The sequence below is a fragment of the Haplochromis burtoni genome, unplaced genomic scaffold (genome assembly GCF_018398535.1).
Source record: "Haplochromis burtoni strain Fernald_Lab_line unplaced genomic scaffold, NCSU_Asbu1 Contig_162, whole genome shotgun sequence".
NCBI classification, from domain to species: Eukaryota; Metazoa; Chordata; class Actinopteri; order Cichliformes; family Cichlidae; genus Haplochromis; species Haplochromis burtoni.
The window spans coordinates 831345-859283 of NW_024582523.1; the positions used below are offsets into that span (position 1 = coordinate 831345).

The window sequence follows — 27939 nt, forward strand, 5'->3', positions numbered from 1 at the left end:
GTGACCAAGGATTAGCCTAGCAAACTCAAATAAAGGCTTTCTTTCAGGCTTCCGTAGTTGTAAGCGTCCGTTGCCATGGTTAAGTTCCTATTCCCAGCTTGTGCAGTACTTGAGACAAGATGAGAAATAGAAAAGAGCCTAAGGAAAATGTTTGATTGGGAACAATAATAATAAAAAGGGAAAACAATAACAGTTGGGTATGACATCCAAAACGGAGGAGGGTAGACGATCTTAAAAGTCGATGACGATGAGCCAAATCAAGCTCCAGAATCATCCTGACAGTGACGAGCAGCCCGAGGACGAAGGCAAATATGAACTTCCCCCACTTGTTATCTTAACTGAACAGAGGTACATTGTTATTCACGACGTTAGTTATGTGAATAATTGTTTTTAGAGAACGTATAAGTTACTCAGGGTGGGAGGTTTGGTGTCTTTCTGACAGATATGAAGGGGAAACCTGTGAAGGGCAGTTTCATGGACAAGGTGTAGCTTATTTTGAAGGAGGCCATGTGTACAAGGTACAGCTTTACAAATGAATTTCAAATACAAATAATGACCTAATTTCATAAATCAATTAAGGATTTATTATATTATAATATATTTTGAAATGTGTTAAAAATGCATCAAACAAATAACAAAAATGTATGTTTGAATTGTATTTTTGTGAAGGGCATGTTTTCCAAAGGACTTATGGATGGATTCGGCACATTCACACGGGCAGCTGGACTAAAATATGAGGTAGCATACAGAAATTATGCATTAAAAACTAACTGTACAGTATCCTTTCTTAAGCAGGGTTTTTGAAAAGTCAATGTATATGTAACATTTCTAAAAACAGCCATCCTTTATATACACACTCATAAAAATACAGGTCAGTAAGGTGTAATGAAACATAATGTGGAGGCAAAGTCTTTGATAAAGGAATGCAGGCAAAATACTGAATTGAATTTATCTAATAGGGAGAGTTTGTACACAATATTCCCATGGGCCAGGGCACTTATACATGGGCAGATGGCAGCACCTATAAGGGGGAGGTTTACAACGGTATACCACATGGGACAGGAACCTACAAATGTACCCAAAACAGCTTGTTTTACAGCGGGCAGTGGCATCAGGGCAAGAGACATGGAAAGGTATGATTTACCACTGATTTTGTCATTTTTTAGGAATTTGGTTGTCTCTTTTTAATTGGTCTCGTTTGTGCTAGGGTACGGCGTATTATAACGAGGAAAAAAACTCTTGGTACAAAGGAGATTGGGTGAGGAACAACAGAGAAGGATGTGGACTGAGATGGTATGCATCAAGTGAATATATCTCCTCATCTGGTGTTGTATTTGAATTACCCTGCAATAACATTTGTTCCTGATAGCTACCCTTCTGGGAACACTTACTCTGGTGAGTGGAAGACCAACCAGAGGCATGGAAAGGGCACGATGCTGTGGCTGAATCTGGGACAGAAGTATGTTGGGGCATGGCAGGATGGAGTGCAGGTATGAAAGAAAACCCTAGTTTAATTATATATGAAGTTATAAAGCTTAAAAAAAATTAACTCTTGAATCAGATTTATGTTTTGGTTGCTCCTGCGGCAGCATGGCCAAGGCACACATGTCTGGAATTTAAGACGAAAAGATGGATCTCAGTATTCCCAGAGCAATCGATACACAGGGGAATTTGCTCAGGGTCAGAGGCATGGATGGGGAACCTTTTACTACGCTGGTGGTGCGATCTATGAAGGAGAATGGAAGAACAATAAAAAGCACGGGCAGGTGTGTTTCACTGTCAGCTGGAAAAAGTTTAGAGAAATCCACAGTATGCTTTCTTATTGATGTATTAAAAGTGCAGAATGAATCAACTCTGATTGTAAAATTCAGAAAAATGTCACCTTTGTCAGGGAAAATTCACACTGAGTGACGGGCGTGCATTCGAGGGACATTTTGTGGATGACCAAATTATCACACCCAACCTGAGAGCACATAGTGCTCCTCTCGGTAAGGAGCAACAATATTCAAGAGTATGTTCAAAATAGAAAAGAAGGAAATAAGCAATCCTGCAGTCTTGAAATCCTTCTGAAATTTGTCATAGGTGCGTTCCCGCTGTCACATAGTAACTCATCTTTACTGGGACCAGACATGACTCTGAACATTGACTGTCTCCTGGACATGATCCCGGAAAGAAAACGTGACACAGAGCGCAAACAGGTCAGTCCTCAGCCCAGCGTCCTCATTTACAGCCGTGTTCCCACCCTGAAACCGTGCATCATGTGTAACAGGTGGAGTTTGTGGTGCTGAGGCAAGAAAGAGAGCTGAGGTCAATTTGTAGTTTCTACAGCAGGCTTGGTTATGCCCGCTCCCCAGAGAACACCCTCCTGCTGTCCCGTCTTCAGTTCTGGCGCCTGCTCAAAGACTGTAACATTCATCATCACGGCATAACTCTGACACAGATAGACCGTCTTATCAAAGGTGAAAGGGACTGCTCCACAGCAGACACTGAATGATCCTCTGAGAGTATTTATAGGTTATTTTAACCGCTTTCACTCTGTGTGTTTCAGAGGATGTTGATCCAGCAGAGATACACTCGCCTTTCATGCCTGTGCTGCTTCGCAAGCTCATCAGCTATCTTGTCATTGTGGCCCACCACATCCACAGTAAAGACATGGTGTAAGGGAACCTGTTAATACCTTTATCAGAAGATATCACAATGAAACTGCCTGGGGTGTCCCTTAATAAACTTAATAAAATCAGTTTGTTTATACTCAAGAAAACTTTGTTTAATCGGGATTAATCGTGATCAATTATCTGTAATAATTCATTTTTTTCTCTATTTACAGGTCACCAAAGTACCTTCTGGCTGCCTGTTTTTCCAAACTGATGACAGATGACATCCTTCCAAATGCTAAGAATGTAAAAGGTGCTTACACATGCTACAGACCCAATTGTATGTGATTCATTTAAATTGTATTTCACTAGCTGGTGAACTTCAGAGACAATCCGTTCATCAGCGGTACTGCTAGGTAACAGCAAACGACACTGTAATCAGAACTAAAAGAGCAAATCGGTGAAAGAAAAGTTCAGTTACTACTAATGTTTTGGTTTAGTAGTTTGTTTGTTCCTCAATTGGGTTTCTTCACAGGTTTTGATACTCCTGTAGAATCCTGATGTTGTAGTGTTTAACACTCTTGCTTAACTCTATAGTATGTAGTACTCACTGTTCATTAACAATAGCTGCGTCTGTCCAGGCTTTCTGTTTAGGCAGCCAGACGTTGGAGTGATGGCTATGAACTATATGAAGAGGTGCTGGGAAGTCTTTCAGCTTTTCTGCACAGCCACCAGGGATGAACTGACCATGACCTGCCATCACCTGCTGTGGATGTTCAAGGTGCAACAAACTGTAACACTTTTCTTTGCTGGTATAAATAGTACATTACATTTTTGCTGCCCGTTTCATCAGTGCAAACTAAAAGCTTCTCAGTATTAAATGATTACTGCTGCTCTATTCCCTCTTTCCCTTCACTCCCAGCTGGTCACGGCAGGTGGCTCTTCCTCCTGGTTCTGTTGGAGGTTTCTTCCTTCCTGTTAAATGGGAATTTTTCCTTCCCACTATAACCAAGTGCTTGTTGTTAGAAGTTATCTGATTGTTTGGGTTAACCCTGTATTATTGCAACGTCTTTCCCTTATATTATAAAGCACACAGAAACAACTGTTGTTGTAATTTGGCACTATATAAATAAAACTGAATGAAAGTTTTATGTCCCAGATTTGACATTAATACAATACTTTAAAAAAATTAAAGTGGATTTATGGTCAAACAAATCTGATTTAAATGTCTTTAACAACAGCAGATAGGATGAATGACATGCCTATTTATCACGAAAACAATTAATCAAAGTTAAAACCTCCTGTTGTAACCACTTGCAGGATTTCCATTTGTTGGACCATAAGCTGACCACAAGGAGGTTATTGGAGATCATCAATACAGAAAGCCACAACCCTGACAACCTTTCTGCCAGTGTTGATCTGGAGGTCTGTTTACATCAGTAAACTCATTCAGCTGTTTTTTGGTACAATATTACTCTTTTTGAATCATGAGAGCTGTTGTTCTGTTCTTTCCATTGCAGATTACGTTCCTTGAGTTTTTTGAGGTGCTTCTGGGCTGCGCGGAAGTTACATGTGAGCAGGTTTCTGAAACACTGAAGGAGGACCATCGGGTTTTTGGGTCCAACACTGAAACCAGGAAGGATTCGCCTGAGGTGGAGGTCCGTGAAGAGATGATACAGACAAAAAACAGCCCCTTCCAGTTGGTCAGATCCTGTCTCAACGCTTTCATAATCTCTGTATCTGCTAACCTTGTAATGTCATGTCACATGTAAAATATGTAGTTGTTCAAACATATTAAGGACCAAACATATTTTTGCAAGCTGTGACATAATTATATATTTCAAAATTAACAAGCTCCTGTATTTTTTCCCCAATTCATTTACTTTCAGTGTTACTCATTTTTCCTTCTGGCAGTTTTACTAGCCGATACAGGCCAGTATTGGTTGACAAAACAACCAACACTATATGCACAAAAAGATGACTGGGGCTGCATCTGTGAAGGGTGATTCTGGAATATGCCACAAAACTGGCAGTAACGTTGCTAAAATCTTTAATAAGATAAAATCCCATCTTTATTGCAGACTGGGATTTCCAGTGCTCAGGATGGAAGTCAGTGGGATGTCAAGACTGAAGCCAACGAGATACCAGAGCCTGCAGGTTTGGTTTATAGTTTCAGTGTATGCATGCCTGTGTGTGTATATATATATAGGACTTCAGTCCTTCTAGAAGCAGGTCTTGCTTGGGCAGGATTTTTTTGAAGAACTTAAACCAATAACCTTTCATTTCAGTGGTGACTGGGATGTAAACCGAGTCCATGACTTCGCCTTGAAAATGCTTAAATGGTTTGCAAACTGACCACCTAAAAAGGCTTAAATTCTTTTCCCTTGATGTTATCCTACTGTCATCATTACAGATTCAAAAATTCCCAAACCCAAAGTTTTACATAAGAATGGTTCAGAAAATGAAGGGACATTTATTGTATTCAATGTAAGCTAGACATGCCCAGTAAATACACACTTCACAAATCACATATTTAAAAACAGGTTTGTACTTTCAAATTCTCAGAATGATTGTGTCAGAACTAAAATGCCTAACATGTTTATTTCCTTTAGAGTACACAGACGATCCTGGAGGTGAAATCATGTGCAGACCAGCAGAAAACAACACTAAAGACTGCAAATTGGAACTTAAGATGAAGACTGTCGATGAATTCTTCAACCACTTTTTCTTCCCAGCATCTGACTATTACCAGCTAGTCACAAGAAACATAATGGAAGAAAAGCACCACCCAGAATCTCAGGTTGCTCTAGATAAGATGAAACAAAAGCCAAATAATGCTGTTAGAACAACATGCAGCTAACATGTCCTTAGTTTTGTTGGTTCAGTTTAGAGCATTATGAAGTGAAAATATTAATACAATGACCTCACACACGTTGTACTCCATTATTAAGGAGACATACAAATAAAGGCCTGGTTTCATGAAAAATCTTCAAATTTTCCAAGTTGCAACAAAGATTTTGTGACTGCATCTCTTGTCAGATGAAATGCGCCCCCCCGAAAATTGATGAATAAAAGATGAAACAAATTATTCTGTTTGTGTATCCCATTTTAACAAATAAAAGCAGTCAGTAATACCAGAGTTGAGCATTGTTCATTTGTGATTGGATATAGATACAGAGTTCTTTATTGGTTGTAACCAAAACTTTAATTAGAAGTTTGTGTGAGAAAACTTTTCTACTCAAGAACATCAAAAATCTTTTTTTTAATATTTAAAAAAAAAAAAACAAAAAAAACAAACAAACTGTAAAATGTTGCTAAAACAAGTCAAAAATAAACACTTTTTTACTTTCTTCAGTCTCTTTACTAAATATTAGGAGGGGTGAAGACCATGAGGTCACTCGGACAGACTGACTGGCGTATCTTGTCCTTCAGGTCTGGGGTGAAGAGAAGCAAGGCAGACTCTGCTGTCTGTACCTAAAGAATAAAGGGGGAAAAAAAAAATCCAGAGAGAAAAATCACAAAGACAATTTTGGACAAAACATTAGGATCTATCTATCTATCTATCTACTTAACCACTCCATAAAACCCTAGTGTTTAGAAGAAAAGTGGAAAAACTTTGACCTGTCGTGAGTGAGGAGTTAACACCGAAGACACCGCTGGCAGTGCTGTCGTGACAGAAGTGAGCAAAAGAATGAATAAAACGGTGAAAATGTGTAGTTTTTAAAAATGTGGTGACAAAAAAGCAAAAAACAAACAAAAAAAACAAAAAAACCCAAAAACGCTTCAACATAAAAATCTCTCTCATTAGTTAGTGTTGCCAAGTTATAAAACATTAGTCTTACCAGACTCTTTCTCAGTAAGAAAGTTCGTAGCTTGTCTTCTAGGACTCTCCATCGCTACATCCACTGCCATGGGTGACAGTGTCTCTGTTGCAACTGTGTCCCTTGGTGACAGGCTGCATCTGTCTGAGGGCTGGAGGTATCTCTCAAAATCCAGTCCAGAAATTTCCTAAAATTACAAGAAAATAATATATTCATTACATGGCTAGAAAACACCCCTCCCAAGAAAAAATAAAAAATAAAAAAATTTGTTCTGAAGCACAAAACAGAATTGAAGGGGAAATTTATTTTACCTCGACGACTGTGCTGTCTGGTGTGTGACACAGAGTCTCCACTAGGCCCTGCACAGCAGATGAAGAGACGGAAGGTTGGCTAGGAGTTCCACAGGGCGACAGTGTAAAGCTTGGGGCTGATGAGGGCTCAGGAGCTGGGGGCACGGCAGGTTGTTTGCACGGAGAGCCTGGAACTGCTGGACTGACAGGGTTATCAACAGTTACATCCTCGGCTGGCTCGAGGATTGCTGGAAGGACTTGTGGAACAGAGGGAATGTCTGTGAAGACTTTTTCTGACACTTGTGCAGGGCATCCGTCAGGTTGGGTGTCATCTGAAATCACTTCCTTGACAGGTGAGAAATCCATAGAGATGTTCACGATGTCCCTTCTGCTCTGGGTCGCCTGAGGAGTGCCGCACTGAGACTTTGGTTCTGGGGTTTGTCTGAGAGTGAGGCGGAGGTGTGCGGGTGCGTGAACATGTTGAACAGGTGTCTGAGCCAACGCAAGGGAGCGCCGGGTGACCCTTCTAGGTGAGAGATATGTGGAGCATGGAGAGACCCCAGGCAGCACAGCAGCATTTAAATGGCTGGATCTCCTAACTGAACAAAGAAAAAACCCAACATGTGCAATATGATTAGACCAAATCCAGAGTCATCCAAAGTCCAAACTTTTGGCATGCAAGTCACCTGATTGTTTAGCTGGGCTCTCCACCTGGAAGAAGCCTCCATCAAAGACCACTGTGTCCTGCCTTTGAGCCCCTGCTTGTGGGTGTGGATTCTGAGAGCTCAAGACGAGACAGTCTTCAGTGTTAGCAGCACCGGCTGCCTTCTCTGCCTCAGCTGCCTGCTTTTTGGCTTTCATGGCTGCTTTTGCGGCAGCCAGACGAGCCTTAGCTGCTGCATTAGTTCCTGCAGGCTTGGCAGATGCTGCTAGCTGTTTCTGTGAAAAAGACGGGACAAGCGGTTTTCTTAAACACGGAGGCCTTCATATGCAAATGACTACAGAAACAACAACCATAAAACTCAATTAGTTTTATGATGGCACAGCTGTGTGTTGACAAAAGTAAAGCAGTGTTATTGAACCAAAGCTTAAATTAGGAATCTTTACCTTAACTACTTTCTTCTGTCGTGGTGGAGGCTTGTGCTCCTCCACCCAGCCTCGCTCCTCCGCTTCTTTCAGAGCGTCAAACTTCTTGTTGACATCCTCGACCTGGAATGCGGAAAGAGTGCAAAACAGATGTTAGGTCACTTCTCCTTGTTTGCGTGTTAATGTGTGTGTTGCACCTCTCTTGAGGCATCACCTGGTAATAAACCATGTCCCAGAACCCCTGCAGGTCAGTGCAGGTGGTGATCTTCTCCCCTCGGCCTAGCTCACAGTCGTCCACCAGACCGCTGAATTGGTTGAAGCGTTCTTTCATCAACAGCCGTGCTTGGCCAACAGCTGTGCGCATGCGATCTCTCACTGAACACGATGAGAAAGAAGATAACAAAATTACTATTAGTCAGAGAAATCCACCATTTTCCTCATATGAAAAACAACCACTATCTACAGAACCAAAATTAAATATTCAAGGTTTTAATAATCAATTGGTGTAGAAGATAAACTCACTTTCTTCTGGGATGGACTCATCCTCCACTTTAGACTCCCAGTGGAGAGACAAGCTCATCAGTCTCTCTGTCTCATTGGCCATTTCTGATCTGAAGAATTTAAAAGAAAATGTTTTTTTATTTAAAAAAAAAATAAAAATAATAATAATAATTAGGTGTTCTTTTTTGAAAGACTAAACAATATGAAAAGTACCTGAAATATGGTACGTCGTGCTTGGTTTCCACTGATCCACCTGGACTTGGAGGGGCAACTGTGGGAGAGGTATGAAGAGGAGAGCGCAGAGGAGATTTAGGTGGACACGATTCGCTCCGTTCATCACTGAATACGGGGGCTGGTGGAAGGTTGAAGCTGGAGCTGGATGGAAAGAACAGCACTGCTTTTAGATTGACTGAAATTCTAAAGCCTACATATTTTCTTTAAAAAGGGCCCAAAAAAGAAAAATCTGCAACATAACAAACAGAAATATCAGTGCTAAAATATAACATTGCTTCCTCCTGTGATATAGATCAATACTCTGGTATAGTATTTCTATTATTAAACTTGCAGACACCCTAAACAATACTATAATATACTACTGCCTGACTCATCACAGTAATGCTGAGTAACAACAGCAGTAAACACATCTATTAATTGGTGTTTTGCAATACTGTGGCCAACATCAGTGTTTCAGTACATATTTAGCAAAAGGAAAATTTGAGCAGATGAAACGGAAAAAAGAAGCAGACCTTGGTGTAAGGAAGGAGTCTGCTGAACGAGGTGTGAGAGGCTCAAACTTGAAGGATGACAAGCCAGTCGGAGCCTGGAAGAGAAAACCTTCTGGAGCAAATGAGGATGTCGATGGGACGAGATCAGCAGAAACAGGCTTGGCTGGAGATTGATCCACCACCATGTCTTCTTCCTCAGCACATGGTGTCGGGCTGGGAGGACTAGGTCTTTTCTCAATGTCCTGCATCTCAGGCTCTGTCAGCTCAGGTTCCTGCACACGACAGGAGCAGCAAAGCAATTAAACTCCAAGTTACTTAAAAGTTTCACAAGTTTAGTTTGTCGTGTGTTTCACTGAACTGCTCACCTCTGAGACAGCATGATGGATAGTGTCATTGACTGCTTCTGTGTTTCATAAAGAAGGACAACAAAAATGGTGAGAGAAATTCCAACAACTGTTCACAATGTAAAGTGAGGCAGACACATTTGGAAAAAATTTTGTTTTGGTTTTATGGTTCATGATACCTTTACAGTTCCTTTGTGCACCAGACAGGGGAGCCACAGGATTAAGATTTGCTCGGCTCCTTGTGGTTCTTGCATCGGACACTGGTGAGAGACATTAAACACAAACAAATATCCATTTGTTTTAATCCCTCAACGCCACTTCTTAACTTCCCTTCCCAGTTTTGATATGAAATGAGCTTCCAAAACAGACAATACCTGCAGTCTTGTCCTTAGGTTTGCCTTTTACCACAGGAACTGGAGGTCTGTTGGCAGATCTGGTTGACAAAGCTCGTACGGCAGGTGCTTCTATGGTAGAATGGGATAATACAGACACAAATTAAGAGCTAAACACAGGATTGCAGTACTGCAAAACAAAAAAAGCTCAATGGCTGGTTTCAAGGGCAGTTTTTTTAAATTATTTGTACCTTTGGTCTTGGTCGTAGTTGATGCAGGCTTGGCAGAAGCTAGCCGGGTCCTTGTTGATCTTTCCACAGCAGGTTGTCCTACAGAAAGAGAAGAAGGTCATTACTAAAACTGCTTCTAATCAAAAGCTGCATTTAAAAAAATAAAAATAAAAATTCAGTTAAGGGGCATTCAGTTAATTTACCCTTCTTCACTCCAGTATTTGGATCTTGTATCTTCAGAGGCTGCAAGAATTGAGGCAATAGAAAAACAAATGAACAAAGTATTAGTTTTTTTGTTTTAAATAGTTAAATATGAAACTTGTGAAAACAATGGTGCATGTGTGGAAGAAAACAGTACCTTCTCCATTTGCTGCTGCTGTTTCATTGAACGAGTGACTCTAATACTTTGGGATGGAGCCGTGTTCGCCTTTTTCTGAAAACATAACCAAAAATAAATAAATAAATTCCACTGAGACCAAAAAGAATATCCTCTGATATCATGTGGTCATCACAGTTATGAAAGAACCAACAAAAAGTTAGGGAAGTAGTGTGATTCACAGACATGTTTTATAAAAAATTATCTAAAGTGTTTTTTGATAAGTCCCCTCTTACCTCTTGGATTTTTGCTGAGGCATCTGGGACAGCAGGTAGTGAGGTAATGGTTCCCGTTGGATGATACAGACCAATCTTAAACACCCCTTTACGTTCCCTTTCCCTCTTCTCTTTCTCCTTCTCAAGAGCCTTCCGCTCCTTCCAGCGCTCGAGCTGTTTCAGCCTATCTTCCACTGCTTTTGCTGTGGAGGAACAAGCATGGGAAAGGGCACAAATCAGCTAGAGCTAGAGCAGTCCATTTTTTAAAACTGTGAATCCATACCTTTAGCAGGTTTTTCATTGTTTTTCATCTTCTCTTGTATGGTTGACATATTGGCCACTGCAATAGAGGCATTCAGGGAGGACATTTCCAGCTCTGAGAGTTTATCCAGCTGCCTCCGGGTGTTCACAGTACGTTCTCGATTCTCCTTCTGGGAATGCGACCTTCTCCGAGACATTTTTACCCTAAGCATCGACACACTGGTGTCCCGCTGCCGCAGGTGAGCAAATCGTGACTCCATAATCAGGTATCTGGATTTTTCAAGAAGGGAAACAGATAATGTTGCAGATTGCATGCAATAGATATTAGGATAGACATAGGATAGACATTAGGAGACATTTGTCATATTAGATAAAAACGAGAGGAATCAAAAACTGAATGGCAAAATTTTTTCGTTTTTTGTGTTGTAATCAGCTATAAGAATAGAAATTAGACAAAGTTTTTAAACGTATTAGTGTCATTATTCATGTGGTGGCAATTTTAAAACCACACAAAAATAATTCCCAAAACATGGACAATGTACTGAGCAAGAGCTGTCAGGGGAAAAAAGAAAAGAAAAAACACTTCTTAGTATGTGGTATAGGCTAGGCACTATAAATGGTAACACGGCAAAAACGGCTTCATTTTGGCCTGTTTAGCTACAAGCTTGCAGACGTAACCACCAACAGATCAAAAATATTGACGCTGTGTTTTTCCCCCTCCCGCTTTGCTTATTCTCCGGAAATTCAAACAATTGCGTTAAAGCAACGACAGGAATGGCGTCGCGATGGCTTAATTTTTTTCCTTGGTGGTTTCTCTGCAAACGAATGTCAACGTCAGTGTTACTGGATTAAAGTATGATTTGAAGGAGACGTGAACCTTGCACCAACTACATACCTGAGTAAAAGCAAAATATAATAAGGCAAAAATTGGAGAAAGTAAACGTGAGCCAGCACAGTGTTTTGTTCTACTGCTACTAAAAAGTGTAGTGAGTAGAAATAGATACTTTCAAAGGCGAACCAGGAACACGAGCTAATTATTCAACCAATGCTAGTTTTGTAACCCACTCCACCGCGACTGTTGACAGAAGGACTCGCGCAGAGTTCAACGTTCGGTTAACAAATATATCTAAGTGAACAACTTTTATGATTAAAAACCCAACTTACCTTTTTTCTTTTTCCAAAGAGGTACAATATTTTTCTTTTCTTTTTTGTCTACTTACTAAAACCTGACAGCGCAACGTACACACTCAGTGCAGAAACATAACAATCATGGCGGGTGAGTTTTTAAAATTTGTCCAAGTTTACGCTGATTGGCTGCAAGTCGTACGTGAGCCCTGATTGGTTAGTTTCTTTTCTTCTTCTTCTGATTATTTTGTTGCTGTTGTAACAACTTTCCATTGTGTGCTGAAATTAGTCCAGAAAAGTCGAGAAAAAAATTTGTATAAAAACGTTTGCTTGGAATAAATTCTTTTTTTTTTTTTTTTTTTTTAAAAGGTCAAACCCTGTATAATTACACAATATGCATGTGTCTGATAAAATCAGGCATTTACAGTAGGAAGGGTAACAATTAGTATTAATATTAAGTTGTTTAGCTGATATAGTTAAACACGGGAATTATTTATAATCAGTAATCAGCTATGTGGGTTAAATCCATGTGGAATGAAATGAACTGTAAATCATTATTTGTTACTTTGCAAAGCAACCTAAAATAAAAATACACATGCATCCACAGAAAACTAATGAAATGATTGTACAATGTGATGCAAATAAAAGTGTTCATCATAAATAAGTTTAATACATTTCTCAATTAGACAGAAGATTTAAAAAGTGATATTTTGAAGCCAAATAAATTATAATATCTCTGGGTTTTTTCCCTCCTCTTCCCCCTGCAGGTGATTTTTATCCTTCAAGCTTGGTACCTGGGAGCTTCAGGGTCCTGCGCAGTAGCTGTTTCTAGGACTGCACTCTTCTGGACAGAGATCTTGATGTTGTTCCTAGGATCTGCTGGAGCCAGTTGCCTAGCTTGGGGGCAGGGGGCCACTGCACCAAGTGCTATACACACTCCATTTACTCCTTTGTGTACCTTATGCAGACTTCAGTGTCCACATCACTCTTGTGTAACTTGCCTGTTAGACCAGAATTGACTCTGAGACCAACGACAAAGTCATAACTCAAACAAGGAGAGCATAAACAGGTGAGAAAATTTCCAACAGCATATATAAATGTACACACCTTTTTTTCTCTCCACATGAAACTCTGTGTAGTGTAGTTCAACAACCAAATGAAGTAACATCAACACAAATACATTTTTGAGTCATGATCATTTTTGTTTTATGGTGGATTTAAGTCCTAAAATACTAACAACACTTGTGTTTTAAAGGTCATTAAAAAAACCTGACTAAATATTACATTTCTAACCTCTCTGTCAACAAAACTCGCAACTGTGTTTTTAAGAGATAATATGTCATCGCATTTTCTGTCCTTTTCCCCTGCAGGACAATGGACAAAGTACAAGTTAGGATGTAGTTCAGACAAAACCAAAAGAAAAAGCTGTTCAAGCCTAATTCATGAGATTTTTTGTAAGATTTTGCTAACTACATTTCCTGTAAAAGCCCCCCAAAAAAGATATTACAAGCTTAATATGTCATAGGTGCCAAGAATTCAGTGCTCTCTCAGTTATTTACCAAGAACCACGGAACAGTAGATTTCTATGATCTCTGGCATGTTTTTCAAGTGCTCCAGGAGTTCATCACAAGTTAATATTTGTGTTATTCTAGCCCATCCTCATCCTTTTTATTTTTAAAGTAACTGGAATTAATTATTTTGAACAGATGTCTTTGTTATAAAATGTAAAAAAACAAAACAACAAAGCAAAACAAAACAAAGAAAACAGGCCACAAAAACCTAAGTAATGCTACCATCTACTCACTTACCTTCAATTAATTTGCACTGAACAGTTATCAAAGAGGTGACCCACACCTTATTATTCTTTACATTTTAATGAGTTTTCCTGACTTCAGTGACTCATGATCAGAATGATGTTGTGGAGTTTCCAAAACCTTTACTCGCTTTTGTGTCTAAAGCCAAAGAGACTTAAAATATTCAGTACACTGCAGAAAATTGGTTCTTAATTTATTTGAAGTTAGGGCAGTTGTTTACAAACCACAAATCTTTTGACATGGCATCGCAAAACAATCACGGAATCATCAAATAAAGCCGGAGTATGAGCATGTCAGTTTTTAAATATATTTGAAAAAGTGTCATATGTTCATTATAAAAGTGTATGAACACATTTTAATGCGAAAGAAAATTGTTTCAAATCGCTCAAGTATGTACAAAGAAAATGAAAGAAAGCAAATTACACATACAGTCAAAACCTGGATTTTTTTCTCTTTTTTTTACACTTAATTACAGAAGAAAAATTACAATTTTTCAAGGTTAAATAAAAAAACCAAATCGATGTGAGGAATCTTTTCATTGTTATTGTTAATTTCACGATGCAATTATTGCATTACGCTGATGCTGTCAAGATACCCTGCAACAGTTTTTAGTGTCTTCACCATTAATCCAAGAAAAATATGTTGTTGAACTGTGTCGCACAAAGCCGCTTAACTTCCTCTGTAGTAAAAAAAAAAAGAAAAAAGAAAAAGGGAAAAAAAAAAAGACAAGGGTCAACTTAAGGAGAAGAGGAGATTACTGGGACAGATGGTGTACTTTTGGTAAGAATGACATACATTTGCTTTATGCCAAATAGGGGAGACGTACCATTTACTTCGATCAGATTGGCGTTCTTCTGATTCAGGATCACGTACAGTTCTCTCTGGTCTGACTTTTTGCCGACTACCCAGTAGTCTGTCATAGCTTTTACGATGATTTCCTCATCTTCGTCAACCCTGAAAGACAGAAAGAACTACATGTTTCAAACGAAGGTGTTCACCACATTCACAGTAGGCTCTTTGTTGCTTGAGAGATCATGTAATGTACCAGAGAACATTTTAACCTACTCAAAACCCCCCAACTTATTACACTGCAGGATTGCAGTGTAATAAGTTGCTTCGAAGACGGAAAAAATGTGGATATGCAGAGATCCCAGGAGTGTCGTAATAAAACTGAAAATTACACGGCTGTGCTGAAACGCTGGGAAAATGAGTTTGTACTTGTACACATCTTCTTTGTTTGATTCTAAAATACACAACTAAAGATGGTCTAATGCTGCTGTGATCACTCTTATTATTATTATTATTATTATTATTATTATTATTATTATTATTATTTATTTTTATATAAACCAAAACTAATCAATTCTTTATCCTCTCTGGTCACCATTAGGAACACCAGCAGTACCACCTAGCTTATCTGTGAACTGTCATTAGAGAACTCTCGAAGAAATGCTTGATGGCACTTAGTAAATATAGCTTAAGTTTCACTAAAGTGTCCTCTGATTTTACCTGGCAAAGTCACAATTGATATCTCCCAGGATCTTCATGAGGTCAGGATGGACAGAGGTGAGGCAAACACTGGCGGTCTTCCTCATGTGGATAGTGCTCTTCTCTGCCAGGTTCATGTGGTTGAAGTAAATGAACTTAAACTGGGGCTCCTTTTCTGGCCTGAAAGTAACAAAAGTAAGCAAAAGTTAAGCAACTTATAAAAAGTGCCGATAAAATGTTAGTATTACAAATTATCCTTTATACCTGATAGTTTAGAGAACCTGGGATTTATGACTTTAAGGTGCCAGCACAGCTTTTCAAAATCTGCATGAAATGTGTGTTACCTTGATATCCAGTAAGATCGGTTAGAGTAAGAGACAAACAAAGTTAAAGAGGCTGGGCCAGTCTCTAAAATCATACTGTTACCAAATGAAGCCTTAAACCAAGGTATCATTTTACTTATCCCTGCTTCATTGGTTACCCACGCTGTGCCAAGTTAATGAGCTGGAGTTTACTTAACAAAAGTGCCTAAACTGCATCTATGGACATGTGTGTGAATGTATTCAAATAGGTGATTTTTATACATGATGTGTGTAATTATTTACCATTGGACGAGGCCAAGCCAGGACACAGACCTGAAAGCTAGCTGATAAATTTGCAGTGGCATTATTTATTGAGTGGATTCTTCACTAGGGTGATTAAAAAGGAGCCCATCAAACTGCCTCGGTCAGGTTTGGATTACCTGCCGGGCCGTGTCTGAAGCTAACTGCTGGGATTAAAGGAGCGTTGACCAGGATGCCAGTCCTTAAAGCTGTACTGCTTGAGTTACCCCTAAGTAGTGACATGATGCTACCCAGTGATATTAAGAGTCTCATCTATCACTGCCAGCCAGGCAGAGCTAATGCTACAGGCCAATGACAAGCAAAGTGGGAAGTGTAATCACCAAGCACACAAATCAATCAGCTTTCTAGTTATAGCAGACTGACTGACAGAAACATGAATGTCATTGATACTTACAAATATGACGCACAAATGACATTAAGGTACGTTATTCTGAAAAGAGACCTGAGACCGCTCTTTTCTAACCTCATTTTCTAATTTTGGAGTTCAGATTGTCTTTAAATATCCTCCCAGTCTTCCTGATACTGTACAAAGGCACAAGTAGAAAAAAACTATTTGATTTATTTTGAATACAGTAATGTGCAAAAGTCTTGTGTTTTTCTACCCAGGTATGCTTTGGCCTTGGGTCTGGGATCACTATCATTGCTGAAAAAATGACACTGGAGCCAATCAAATACTTTCTAGATGGTATTTTATGGTGGACCAAACCTGCTGATACTTTTCTGGACTCCATCAATTTTGGCAAGATCCCCACTGGCAGCAATGAAGCCCAAACCATGATAAAGCCTCCACCAAGCAGACACTCAGGGTTATAGTGTTCACCTGACTCCTCAGTACATACTGATGAAAAGTTGAACCAAACATTTCAAATGTGGATTCATCACTCTAGTTAGTCGCCACTGATTTTCACTCCAGTTCTTTAAAAATGACTTCTTGACATCCACTTGTAAAGTTTCTTCACATTTCTTCATAACACTGCACAAAATCAAACTACTTGGTGCAAAAATACAATTTCATGCATGTCAAACTGTGTTCTCTTTGCCATTTTTGAAGATTTAACTAAGGAATTGGGAAAACGTTGATGTGTTTTTGTGGCAGGCTGCTAGTAACAAAGTATCTAAAGATGCAGTTTTATATGTTATAATATTACAAGAAAGTCTGGCTGCTTGGAAGCAAAATATAATAAATAAATAAGGGGTGGCTCAAGATTTTTGCACAATACTGTAAGCACACAAATTGTCCTTCAATGTCGTAAACATATAATATTAAACTCTTGAGCTACAAACAATAAGATGTATGTCTAGTTTCTAAACCCTGGTTTTGTGTTGCAATCTTTATGTATAATTTTAAAATAAAATGAATAAATATCTGCTGTAGGTATGGCATTTTGTCCGTATCACTTTTTATATCAACAATATTTGTAATTTGCCCAGAGGTGCATCATTATGCCCTGTATTCTCTGTAAAATGAAGCTGAGGTAAGCGTAGCAGCACCACATAGAGATTAGATCAGGAACATGTCAAGCTAAAAGCTAGGAAAGAGGAGAAATTGCAACAAACCCTGATATCCTGCGGTTGATTGTGAACTGTTCACAAATATCAGAAGCCAGCAAAGTAAGCTGAGGGCCCACCAAGCTGTCCAACTGCTCACAGAACTCCCTCGTCAGCTCCACAGAGGCTATTAGGAAACAGAGGAGTGAACTGTCAGCTGTTACTGGACATAAGGTGAGGAAAATGTAATAATTACGTTTTATAAGAGCAGCAAAAACATCAAAATGCCGAACTGAAAAAAGCAAAATGAAAGTGAACTTTCATCATTAAACCGGGAGGGCACACACACTTACCACTGATCATAAAACAAGCTGCTGCGCTCATTGCCTGGAAAAAAGCAGATCACTGCTGGTTAAAATCAAGGTCACACAGGCCAGGAATCACACTAATGTGCGGGATATACTTCATCATTTTAAAATTCAGCGCACTAATCCCTGAAGTCCACATTGTTTGACAGAGCAGTGGAATATATTTTATCCCAAATCTACTGTTCATAAACAGAAAAAAAGGTTAAATCCCCCCCAGTCACAGATTACAAGAATCCTCCTAAAAATGAATAACAACTGCCCACTCATTTTTAATGCATTAGAAAAAAAAGAAAAGAATCAAAACTAAATAAATCAAGAGAAATGAAACAAGCCTGTCATGCCAGAGTGTTGCATTTAACCTACTGTACCTTGTAAACAATCAGATGCAGCTCCTCGTAGCCGTCCTCTGCAGAGACGAATATTTTTGGAAATCGGAATTTGGCCTCCGGATCTTTCAGATTTGTAGGTCCTGTCAAAAACCTGAAAAAGACAGACGCAGTGTGCCTGGGTTCATATTCACAGACCAGGTATCAAAATCAAAACAGATGATCTAATTACTCAAAACCAAATGACTGAAAATCAGAAAGCTCAATTGGTGCCCAAAACACACCAAAAAACAAAAGCACACGATGCTATTGACTCTTTACCCCTTGAAACCAGGAGTAACCCTGAGCTGAACGGTTTCTATCATATTTCAGGCCTGTTTATAGAACAACATGACTGGATGTGAGAGGGTGGTCTCTGCCAATGCAGCTTCCCTTAGAAAAACCTGGAAACTATTTTAATGGTTATCAAACCACATCTTTATTAAAATATACTGATATAAACTCGTCATTAAGGGTACAGGGGAGGTCATCAAATGTCATCTTTATGGGGGAAAGAGTTAAGAAATGAACCTGAAGAATGATGGGAATGAAAATATCAAGATATGCGTGATGCTGGGAGCACATGAGGTTTCCAAAACAGGAAAAGCTCATCCTCTGAGAAGCAGTTAAGGTATTATTTCTAATCACATTAGATTTCTATGAATCTATCTACTATCTCAACATCTGTTGGATGGATGGCCCTGAAATTGCGTAGATGTATTTGTAATCTCCGGAAGACGAAGTATTTATTTGTTTTGACTGATGTGTTATGAATCATCACAGTGCACGTTTCTCCGTAATAATCAACAGTTGTAGTAAAGTAGCATATTAGCCTAAAGCCAATAATGGATGGCACCAAATCTAATCAGGAATTTACCACACAAATATGAGCTTAATGTTCTCAGGAGCAAAAACCGTTTATGCCTCTTTTGTTCACAACAGAACAACAAATTCACTGTTATATAGTTACACAGGAATTTAGAGAAACCACTTAAACTGCGGTCGTGAGTTCTCAGAACCTGCTCTTTGAGCAAAAAGAACGACAACATCACGGAACGTAAGTTTGGATAACATCATAGAAAGCTCACGGCTCTCCAACGGGAGATTGAGAGACCAGTGTTGGACTGTTAGAACAGCTTTGAAATTCATATGAGTTGTTCGCACTAAAGTAAAAAGCACCATCACTTCATGCGGATACCCTCTCGGCGCCAGCTGCGGTTGCAAGGCTGGAGCCGAACAAAAAACACCCTGATAACGACTGTGTTTAGTCTGTTCCTTCCCATTCCATGCAAGGCCACCTGGGTTGGCTGGAAGACTGTTTACTTAGCCTAGCAGGGCGAAGGACACTGTCTCAGCTGAACTCTGGACACGCACACACATACATATACACTGATATGCACACACTCATCCCCCCTCCCTTTCCAAACGCCTTCGACGCTTATTCCCTTCCGATGCTGACGGTGGATCAAGGAGACCAGCGCACAGGCTGCAGGCCCGGATGTACTGTCTAAATCGGCTGTCTCTCACCCTTTACCCACCCCTGTTGCTTGTCATGTGTTTCTTTGGTGTATTAAGAGTTTTTTCATGTGCTATGTGCAGAGGTGTTTTTTTCTGTTCTCAAACTGATCTCCCTGTTGGAGCTCAGTCTGGGGGGAGTTATTTTTTTCTCCTTATCTTTCCTCATGTGGTGCATTTTCCATTGTTATACCTCTCTGACCTGTCTTCCCCATGTGATGTTTGTGTAATGTATGTATGGTCAGAAGGGTAAGTCGGCGCTGGCAAAGGTCGGCAGCCTTAACCCAATTTCCTTCGGGGTCAACCTTCAGGATCAATAAAGTTTTATTGAATTGAATTGAAAATTATGTGTAACAATTTAATGTTTCCAATTAAATGCACGTCTATTGTGTAGTGTTGTCCAACAGACTCTGCAATCCTATGCAACTTCCATTATTGCAACACCTTGTCTTGATTTAAAAAACATTTCTCAGCATTTTTCAAGAAATGCTGTGTCGTCTGTCCCGTGTAATTTCAGCAAGAGTCACACTCGGACCACTGTAGCAACTTTACATCATCGTGAGACACAAGTTATTTAAGCAGCATGCAGACATAAGCTTTGGCAGGGAGGCAACACCTGAGCAAACTTTCTCCTGTTACACATGGACACGGAAACAAAATAGAAAGTTGAAACCTCTCGAGGCTGGAGTGATACTCCACCCCTTGGCTAACAGTACGGTGTGTTAGCCAAGGGAGTTACCTCGTTATCTAATTTGCTTGTCAGTGGGTCGAAATCACACATGGTGTCACACACACATGCATCTGTATCTTATCATTCATATGTGCATCCAGAACATGCCTTTTGACGTATCTGGGATGCCTTGGCCCACGAATGACATTACTCTAGTAACCGCACCACTGCAGGGGGTTGGATTAAAAGAGATGGGCGCAGGGATCATAGACTTACCTCCCATAGTGCAACAAATTTCCAGCAACTTCTGGTCTCATCGGGGAGTCCCTGCCAGCCAACTGAAACAAGCAAATACAAGAGAGTAAAATTATGGATTGTTTAGCCAATTATTTAAGTAGATCTATTATGCTTTCCTTATTTTAGGTCATATTTTCTGTCAGAAAATAATCATTATATTACTAAAGTGTCAGATATTTATATTAAACACAGCCAAAGTTTCAGATAATGGGGTCAACGTTTGTGCAAATGATCCCAGTGAGCCAAACTGCTCTAAATGCTACAGTAACTTTGTATGTTTTAATGACGGTGGATCCTTCTATGGAAACTAACAAAACCATGGACACAGACCTGTTTTACAAATTATATAAAAAGCTTAGCATTAGCTGTACAGATTTATCAAGACAAGTTAGCCATGTTGTCATATGATGTACACTATGCAATATCGTGAAGCAGTGGTCCTCTTCTCTACAGTCATGACACCTCCTTTGACCATTCCTCGATTTGCCCTTAAAATAATCTAGTGGGCTGGAGTTCTGCAGAAGTCCACTTTTTTCACTCCACCTACCTCTGGTTCTGAGTGTCTGGGGAAAAGCGAGGTGGTCAGATATTTGTACAGGATCCTCATGTCATCTTGTTCCAGCCCGCTCCTGTAAACACGACCACGATGCCAAAAATGACACCTTGTAAATGTCACATTGCACTAATGAAAAAAAAAACAAAACTAAATGCATGGATTAATTTTTATCAGGTGTGCTGTCAAATGTGTTATGGATCACTGGATAGATATTAAGACAAAATGCCTTACTATTTGCTGTTCAGCAGTGGCTATAAATGGGATTCAATGAGTGCTGTGCAGCAGATGCAGCTGCTTAATTTGCACAGTAATTAAATATTCCTTCCTGTTTGTCCATCTTCAGTTCACAGTGAACGATTATGCTGCTCTCAAGTAATTTCATTAGCGATCATGTAATTCCCCCTGTGCTTACACACAGAGCCGGTGGCCGACAGCACAATTAAAAACAAGTGACATGTCAGGGAGCGCATAAACCACAAAGAGGATTAACTGCTGTGTTTAGAACCACCACTGTTTACCCAGCATGCCATTATTCGTGTGCTGATGCCAGCACAGGATTTTACCTTAATACACCGGATGGCTCAGTCAAATTTGACAGACGGTGGGTTTGATGGACAAACATACAGTTTAAAGCACAGCATCAACAAGTGTTGTATACCAGATAAGTTGGTCATTATACAGGAAGGCTGTGTATTTGATCAGACTGAGGCTCTCCTCCACTCTGTTGACAAAAGACTGGATCTTCAGGTAGGTCATCTTGTCCAATGGGAAGAAGCTGATGCCTCCGAATACATCGAGCAGGTCGCAGGACTGCAAGTGGAGAGTCTGCAGATACTGGAAACCCCAGCGTGATAACACACGGACACACACAGACACAGGAGACGCAAAAAAGAAAGGGTTTAGTTTACCTGCCCACAAGTGCTTGCTTACAGTTCAATACAGAAAAGAGGATATAAGAAACTCTTTGACTTGTACCGCATTGACATTCAACCTCTGACAAGCACACCACAGCCTCTCTCTTTCTCCCCGTCTTTAGATTTCATGGTGGACAGGGAAGCCCGTGTTAATGGATGAAGGGTATTCCCCAATTAGAAATAAATTTTTAAAGCAGCTCCTTAAAAGCAATGTTCCGGCTAGTTGACAGAAGTGTGACGTGAAGACAAATAATGGGGGCAAGACAACGATCAAGACGTCAACCATGACTGCAAACATCTTACAGCTTTCCAAGAGTAACGGGAGCATTCACAAATAAACAGTGTCCCTATGACAACTGTCATCAGTGAGGGAAACCCTTGTGATAACAAGGACAGTCAGGCTCAAATGAGTTCTGTTAAAAACACACATGCCGGCATTCTAAGGGAATCATCCTGTCAAAGCAAGGTCAATATACATGCATGCATGATCTGAACTCAAAACATATCCGCCTAGCAACAAAAATGTTATGGCTTGTGAGTATTTATTACCCTGTAGAAGAATTTCTCAAGTTTCTGCATGAGCAGCTCCACTCCGCCAGCTTGCATTGCTCTGGAAAAGGTGCCATTGAAGAGCTACAGCATGAGGAAAATGAGCATTGTTAAAACATGACTTATTTTGGCATCATACAGGTATAAATTGGTAATGCGTGACACTCAAGAGCAATGATTCAACATTCCCCAAGTAATGTAATCCTTTCATTACGTATTTCAAGCAAGATTCCCTCAACATAATGCACAGACCTGACTTCATGAGAAGTGTTACAACCGGAAAAGACCAGCACTAAATTTAAATGAAACAACAGTATTTTACTGACTCCATGTTGCCTTCTTTTTAATTTCTTCCTGTGTTTTCAGCTGATTGCAACTTTTACATTTTGTCTGTCATTTTTCTCTTATAGATTAACCTTAAAATAGTAATAATAGGAACTTAAAATACTATTTATTTCAGGAATAATTTCGGGAATTAAGAACATCTAATAAATGAACAAAAAAAAAATCCCCTGCAACACTTCAGAGTACCTCTGGGGGTGCAGAGATGAGAAACACTACTCTAGGGTGTCATTACATGGCTTTGAGCGAATAAGGTCTTTTTATTAGAATAAGCCTCCAATGCAGTAAAATACTATTTTAACACAAATGTGATAAAAGCAATGACATTTATTTTAATTACTTTACTAAACTTTAAGTCAAAGATTTCTTCATCCAGCAGATAAATGTATCACTACACACAGCAGCAGGAACCCTTTGACATTTTCTATATTTCTTAACAAGTCAAACAAATATATATTGTACTATTTCATGTCATTTCAAGAGCCGTGAAATGTGTATTTGTGAGGGGAAATGTTTGTGAACCTCTAGCATTAGTAATTTAATATTAATTACATATTTATTTAAATTATTTTAAGATTTAATAGAGTAGTCATTTGACTACAGATAGATACCGAACCCCAAGTCGTGCTCCACAATGCTTTGCTCAGAGTATGAATGTGTGTGAATGAGCCACGTTGTATAAAGCGCTTTGAGAAAGATAAGAATAGATCAGTGATATATAACAACTATTTTACTATTTACGAATCACCATTATGAAGATGGTAAGCTAGCACACACTCTAGGACGCTTTCAAATTTGCTAAGTAGCTCATCGCCAGAAGAACAATGAACAGCAACGATGTTTGTGTCCACAGCTCATCTGCACTCTGTTCAAAGTCATGCTGACAAGCGAGAATGTTTAATGACTAAATAATTTCAAAAAGGACGTTTTGATGTGAATGATAAACATTTTGTTCTGAAGAAGAGAAAAAGAAGAGACTTAAAATGGAATGCATTAAAAAAAAGTGCATTCCAGTATAAAAACCTTTTCCTCATCTGTAAAACATGATGGTGGCTGTGTCATGGTTTGGGTCTGTGTTGCTAAATAAAAAACCAGCACAATAAGGGGTTAAGTGATTTTTGTGTTGTAAATGTTAAAAAGTATGGCAAATTCTAAAACCGCACTCAAACTCACCTTATACATGCTGTAGCACTGCCTTACCACTGCACCATAAACAGTATCCTACAAAAGGCAAGAGGGAAGCTAAGTACAACTGGCAATACTCAGAGATAAACAATGAAGACATACACGAATACTTTTCAGTACTCACAAGCATTTCCTCTTCCTGATATTCTACTGTAGGAGGTTTGCCATCTTTGTTTGGTTTCTCAATCATTGGATTTCGAACCACCTGAGGATGGATTTTTTTTTAATAAAACAGCACAAAGGAGCATTAAAGAGTTAAGAGTAGAATGATATTTAAAATGAAGGAGACAAACTCTGGACAAAGACTAAATACTGGGAAGGTGATGTACACATAAGCTTGCAAGATACCATGACCATCCAGAAATTTTCCTCGGGCTCAAAGAAAAACTGCCGGTTCTTCTGTGTGTGCAGGGATTTAGCTGGTTTTGTTGGACAGAACGTCCTGGAACAAAGGGGATGTGACAGTGAAGAAGGGCGACACACCCAAACAACACGCACGGCTCTTAAATTTCTGTCTGTATTTACACTAGATATTTATCAGTGTGCATCTGACCACTTATTGCAACATTTCCCTTTTCTATTGTGCTTCAGGCTTCCTTTTGCTTCATCACAGCTACAAACGCTTAAATTTATGCTCAAAGTACAAATAAATAGACTGCAAATACAGCCATGATGCTGCTGCAGTAATATATACACCATAATACTGATACCTGGTGAATTGCACAATGGCCTCACAAAGGCCAACATTTCGGATCTTCTCGTTCTTCTCAACATCACTGGGGTGGTAAAACAGAATCTTTTTCTCTTCCTAAAACAAAAATATTTGCATTAGGTATGCTTTTTTCATCTAAAGGCTAAAAAGGTTTGCATAAGAACTCTTTATCAGGGAGTCTCACTCACCTCTCCTTCTCGAGGTCCAAACGTGGGGTTGTAAATGAAAAAACTGAGTAAAGATGGTGTGTACTGTTTCTCTTGCATTCCTGAGGCCATTTTGGGGCTGTGGCACACAAAGAGAAAGGTGACATACCTCTAGACTCCATCCAAGTTGCTCTTATGTAATACTTGGACTTCGACCTTTTATTGTCATTGTGCAGTTTTTTGCACAGTGTAATTGGGTAGCAAGACTACAAAGGTGAAAAGTAAAGAAAATAATATACAAAGAAGAAAAAGCAGTATATTTCATATATATGTGTGTGTGTGTCTGTGGGATTAAACTATATACAGGGGTGCACATAAGTGGTCTGCAGGTGCACATTCGCTGTCAAAATAAAAGACGCGCACCAGATAAGAAGTTGCAACGCCAGTTTGCGTACATAAGATTTTCTGGAGGAGGACAGACATTTGATTAGAACTCTTAAAGATGTCGAAGAAGCAAGCTCCTTTAAGCAATTAAAGGAGCTTGCATGGTGGGAATCTCTCACTCCATTAGTTCTCTTTGGTGGTCCTCCACCTCCAAAGAAATGCCAGAAAGAGTCCGAACCGCAAAAGAAGTGCGTATACTCAGAAAAGTGGTTGCAGGAGGTGAGCTGGCTTCAAACAAATGATGAACGCACACAGATGTAGTGCAGAATATGCTGTGAAAATCCCACTCTAGCGGACAAAAACAGTGGCTTTTATATGTACGCAAATGCGCATTGCAACTTCTTATCTGGTGCGCGTCTTTTATTTTGACAACGAATGCGCACCTGCGGACCACGTATGTGCACCCCTGACTATACATGGTGTATGTAGAAACACTGAAACAGAAGCAGTGTGGGGGTGTATACAAGGGCAGTAATATAATATAATAAATAAATAAGGGTGGAGGGGCTATGATCATTTAGGATGGGAATGGTAATTTCACAGAGACCAAAATATTGCACAGAGACCAAAACATTGCATAGGGGCCAAAATACTGCATGGAAAAGAGGAAGACCAAAATATTAAGTCACCTAAACTTACCTGATCATCAGCATTAGTGTAACTTGTGTCTGCCTTTCCTTTGCTCCAGTGGCCGTTTGGTTAGCATGCCGTGTTCCTACAAAACAAAGACAACAACATCCAGTTATATAGTGACACAAATCCATTGGTAATAATACACTACTGGTAAGGTACACATTTTAAAAGGCGCTGGAAACATTCCTAAGAAATTCTGGCCAATACTGACATTATAGCATCACACAGTTGCTGCAGACTTGTTGGCTACACATACATGGTGGGAATCTCTCACTCCATTAGTTCTCTATTTCACTGAGATCTAAAGATTGCGCTTACTGTACTTAAATGGCCTCCACAGAGTATTTTCTGTTACCCTGCTGGAAGAAGCCATCACAAGATGGCTACACTGTTGTCATAAAGTAATGAACATGGTCAGCAAGAATGCTACAGTAGACTGTAGTGTTTAAGCAATGGTCGAGGGGCAAAGAGAGTGCCAAGACAATATTCCACCCACCATTACACCATCAATAGCAACCTGAACTGTTGATACAAAGCATGTTGTTTACACCAAAATCTAAGCCTACCCTCTGAATGATGCAGGAGAAATCAAAATTTAGGCGAGCATGTGTGAACTGCAGCTTCAATTTCCTGTTCTTAGTTGACAGTAGTGGTACCCGGTGTGGTCTTCTGCTGCTGTAGCCCCCAATTCAAGCTTTGGCGTGTCATGCCTTCAAAAATGCTCTTCTGCATACCTTGGTTGTAAACTAGTGGTTATTTGTATAAGTTTGCCTTTCTATCACCTAGAAACATTCCCCTCTGCCATCAACAAGTCATTTTAATTCCAAAATTGGATGCTCACTGGATATTTTCGCTTTCCCTGGAAACCCTAGAGATGGTGGATCAGCAGTTTCTGAAATGCTCAGACCAGCTTGTCTGGCATCAACAACGATGCTGCGTTCAAAGCCACTTAAAATCATCTTTCCTTTCCATTCTAATTTTCAGTTTGAACTTCAGCAGGTCGTCTTGATCATGTCTACGTGTCTAAATGCACTGAACTGCTGCCATGTGATTTGCTTATTAGATATTTGCATTTAAAAGTTAGCAGCCATGTTGCTGTGTATAATAATAAAACGGTGTACCAGTTTTTGACCATTTTGGTTAAAGTTAGAGGCACTAGGTCACGCAAGGTAAAATTGTAGCAGTTCACTTCATTTACTGGAGATAAAAGTGATATAGTTCAGACGCTTACACCTCTACATTTAAGGGGTGTGTTTGTTTTCTACTCGTTTTACATTTTGTCATTATTGTCTCGTACACATACGGTACTGCAAATGAAATGCTACTACTGTACTTTAGCCGGCAGAGAGAAATACTTGGATATTTTTATACAATATGTGTTATAATAAACTACAAAACAAACACATAAGGAAATGTATGTGATTGTGTACTACTACTGACAAACATCCAGTCAGCGACCAGCCGGAGTCACTCAGAGAAGCTAGCTTGTTAGCTTGGCTCTGCTAGCTGTAGGCTTGTGTTGGCTGTCGGAGGAACCGTCAGTGAACCGTGACAGTAACACTCACCTTACAGAAGATAAACACAACACGTCCATGTACTCGCTGATACAGACAGTGAAAATTAAAAGAACTAATGCGTAAATGGTGTTAATGGGAAGCGAAGCCGCTTGCATTCTACTTCACATCCTTAACTTCCTGCTTTTAGTTACGAGGTGCCACAAGCTCAGTCGCTCGAGTCAAACCGCTTTCAAACAAAGTTTCCTACTCTCCAAATGGGGGGTTCAAATGATCTGTGGGGTGCTCCAGTTTAACTGACCACAACACGTTTTGCTGAGTAAGCATACTGCTGTGCAATAATATTACAGAATTAGAATTTTTAAATACATAATAGCAAGATACAAAGTTTGTCTTTTTCGTTTTAAAATGTTTTT

General features: G+C 39.5%; 3 protein-coding genes across 7 annotated transcripts; 1 reads left to right on the top strand and 2 right to left on the bottom strand.

Annotated features, from left to right (window-relative positions):
- Window positions 1-48: 48 nt before the first annotated feature.
- Window positions 49-5727, top strand: rsph10b (radial spoke head 10 homolog B). 4 transcript variants are annotated; one of them, XM_005932858.3, is made up of 17 exons: window positions 49-348; window positions 443-518; window positions 670-738; window positions 993-1133; window positions 1208-1293; window positions 1370-1490; window positions 1590-1766; window positions 1892-1988; window positions 2083-2198; window positions 2270-2459; window positions 2549-2657; window positions 2828-2907; window positions 3236-3375; window positions 3915-4019; window positions 4115-4297; window positions 4676-4751; window positions 5207-5727. In XM_005932858.3, the coding sequence occupies exons 1-17, from the start codon at window positions 242-244 to the stop codon at window positions 5452-5454; spliced, it is 2121 nt and encodes a 706-aa protein (XP_005932920.1). In that variant the 5' UTR covers window positions 49-241; the 3' UTR covers window positions 5455-5727. The 4 variants fall into 4 exon arrangements, with proteins under 4 accessions (XP_005932920.1, XP_005932919.1, XP_005932922.1 ...); XM_005932857.3 differs by having other exon boundaries at window positions 960-1133; window positions 5207-5726; XM_005932859.3 differs by having other exon boundaries at window positions 50-348; window positions 960-1133; window positions 4115-4252; window positions 5207-5725.
- A 205-nt stretch (window positions 5728-5932) lies between these two features.
- On the bottom strand, window positions 5933-12089 carry dlgap5 (discs, large (Drosophila) homolog-associated protein 5). Of its 2 annotated transcripts, XM_005932854.3 has the most exons (19): window positions 11940-12088; window positions 10798-11045; window positions 10536-10717; window positions 10282-10356; window positions 10127-10166; window positions 9945-10022; window positions 9736-9825; window positions 9541-9621; window positions 9383-9420; window positions 9039-9289; window positions 8506-8667; window positions 8314-8402; window positions 8006-8166; window positions 7813-7914; window positions 7392-7644; window positions 6727-7304; window positions 6437-6602; window positions 6216-6259; window positions 5933-6068 (listed from the first exon to the last, which is right to left on the bottom strand). In XM_005932854.3, the coding sequence occupies exons 2-19, from the start codon at window positions 11033-11035 to the stop codon at window positions 5958-5960; spliced, it is 2739 nt and encodes a 912-aa protein (XP_005932916.1). In that variant the 5' UTR covers window positions 11036-11045; window positions 11940-12088; the 3' UTR covers window positions 5933-5957. The 2 variants fall into 2 exon arrangements, with proteins under 2 accessions (XP_005932916.1, XP_005932918.1); XM_005932856.3 differs by lacking the exon at window positions 6216-6259 and having other exon boundaries at window positions 11940-12089.
- A 1787-nt stretch (window positions 12090-13876) lies between these two features.
- ccz1 (CCZ1 homolog, vacuolar protein trafficking and biogenesis associated) lies at window positions 13877-27745 on the bottom strand. The gene is made up of 17 exons (XM_005932861.3): window positions 27575-27745; window positions 26016-26091; window positions 24975-25071; window positions 24785-24882; window positions 24423-24516; window positions 24199-24279; window positions 24063-24110; window positions 22548-22631; window positions 21743-21918; window positions 21076-21157; window positions 20508-20569; window positions 18050-18161; window positions 17667-17700; window positions 17383-17500; window positions 15224-15382; window positions 14541-14668; window positions 13877-14393 (listed from the first exon to the last, which is right to left on the bottom strand). Exons 2-17 carry the CDS (start codon window positions 26027-26029, stop codon window positions 14338-14340), a joined length of 1443 nt encoding a protein of 480 aa, XP_005932923.1. The 5' UTR covers window positions 26030-26091; window positions 27575-27745; the 3' UTR covers window positions 13877-14337.
- Between the last annotated feature and the right edge of the window lie 194 nt (window positions 27746-27939).

What these genes read in the sequence shown, in the direction of transcription:
- ccz1 (XM_005932861.3), bottom strand. An exon ending in AATTTGTTGCACTATGGGAG is followed by an intron (nt 18,162 to 20,507) that starts GTAAGTCTATGA and finishes TGTCTTTTTCAG; the next exon opens with GTTTTTGACAGGACCTACAA. An exon ending in ATCAACCGCAGGATATCAGG is followed by an intron (nt 15,383 to 17,382) that starts GTTTGTTGCAAT and finishes TGTTACTTTCAG; the next exon opens with GCCAGAAAAGGAGCCCCAGT.
- dlgap5 (XM_005932854.3), bottom strand. Translation starts at nt 11,035, where the DNA reads ATGGAGTCACGATTTGCTCACCTGCGGCAGCGGGACACCAGTGTGTCG. An exon ending in AAATACTGGAGTGAAGAAGG is followed by an intron (nt 10,023 to 10,126) that starts GTAAATTAACTG and finishes CTCTTTCTGTAG; the next exon opens with GACAACCTGCTGTGGAAAGA. An exon ending in CACGACGTACCATATTTCAG is followed by an intron (nt 8,403 to 8,505) that starts GTACTTTTCATA and finishes TAAATTCTTCAG; the next exon opens with ATCAGAAATGGCCAATGAGA.
- rsph10b (XM_005932857.3), top strand. Translation starts at nt 242, where the DNA reads ATGACGATGAGCCAAATCAAGCTCCAGAATCATCCTGACAGTGACGAG. An exon ending in AGGGCAAGAGACATGGAAAG is followed by an intron (nt 1,134 to 1,207) that starts GTATGATTTACC and finishes CGTTTGTGCTAG; the next exon opens with GGTACGGCGTATTATAACGA. An exon ending in CATGGCAGGATGGAGTGCAG is followed by an intron (nt 1,491 to 1,589) that starts GTATGAAAGAAA and finishes CTCCTGCGGCAG; the next exon opens with CATGGCCAAGGCACACATGT.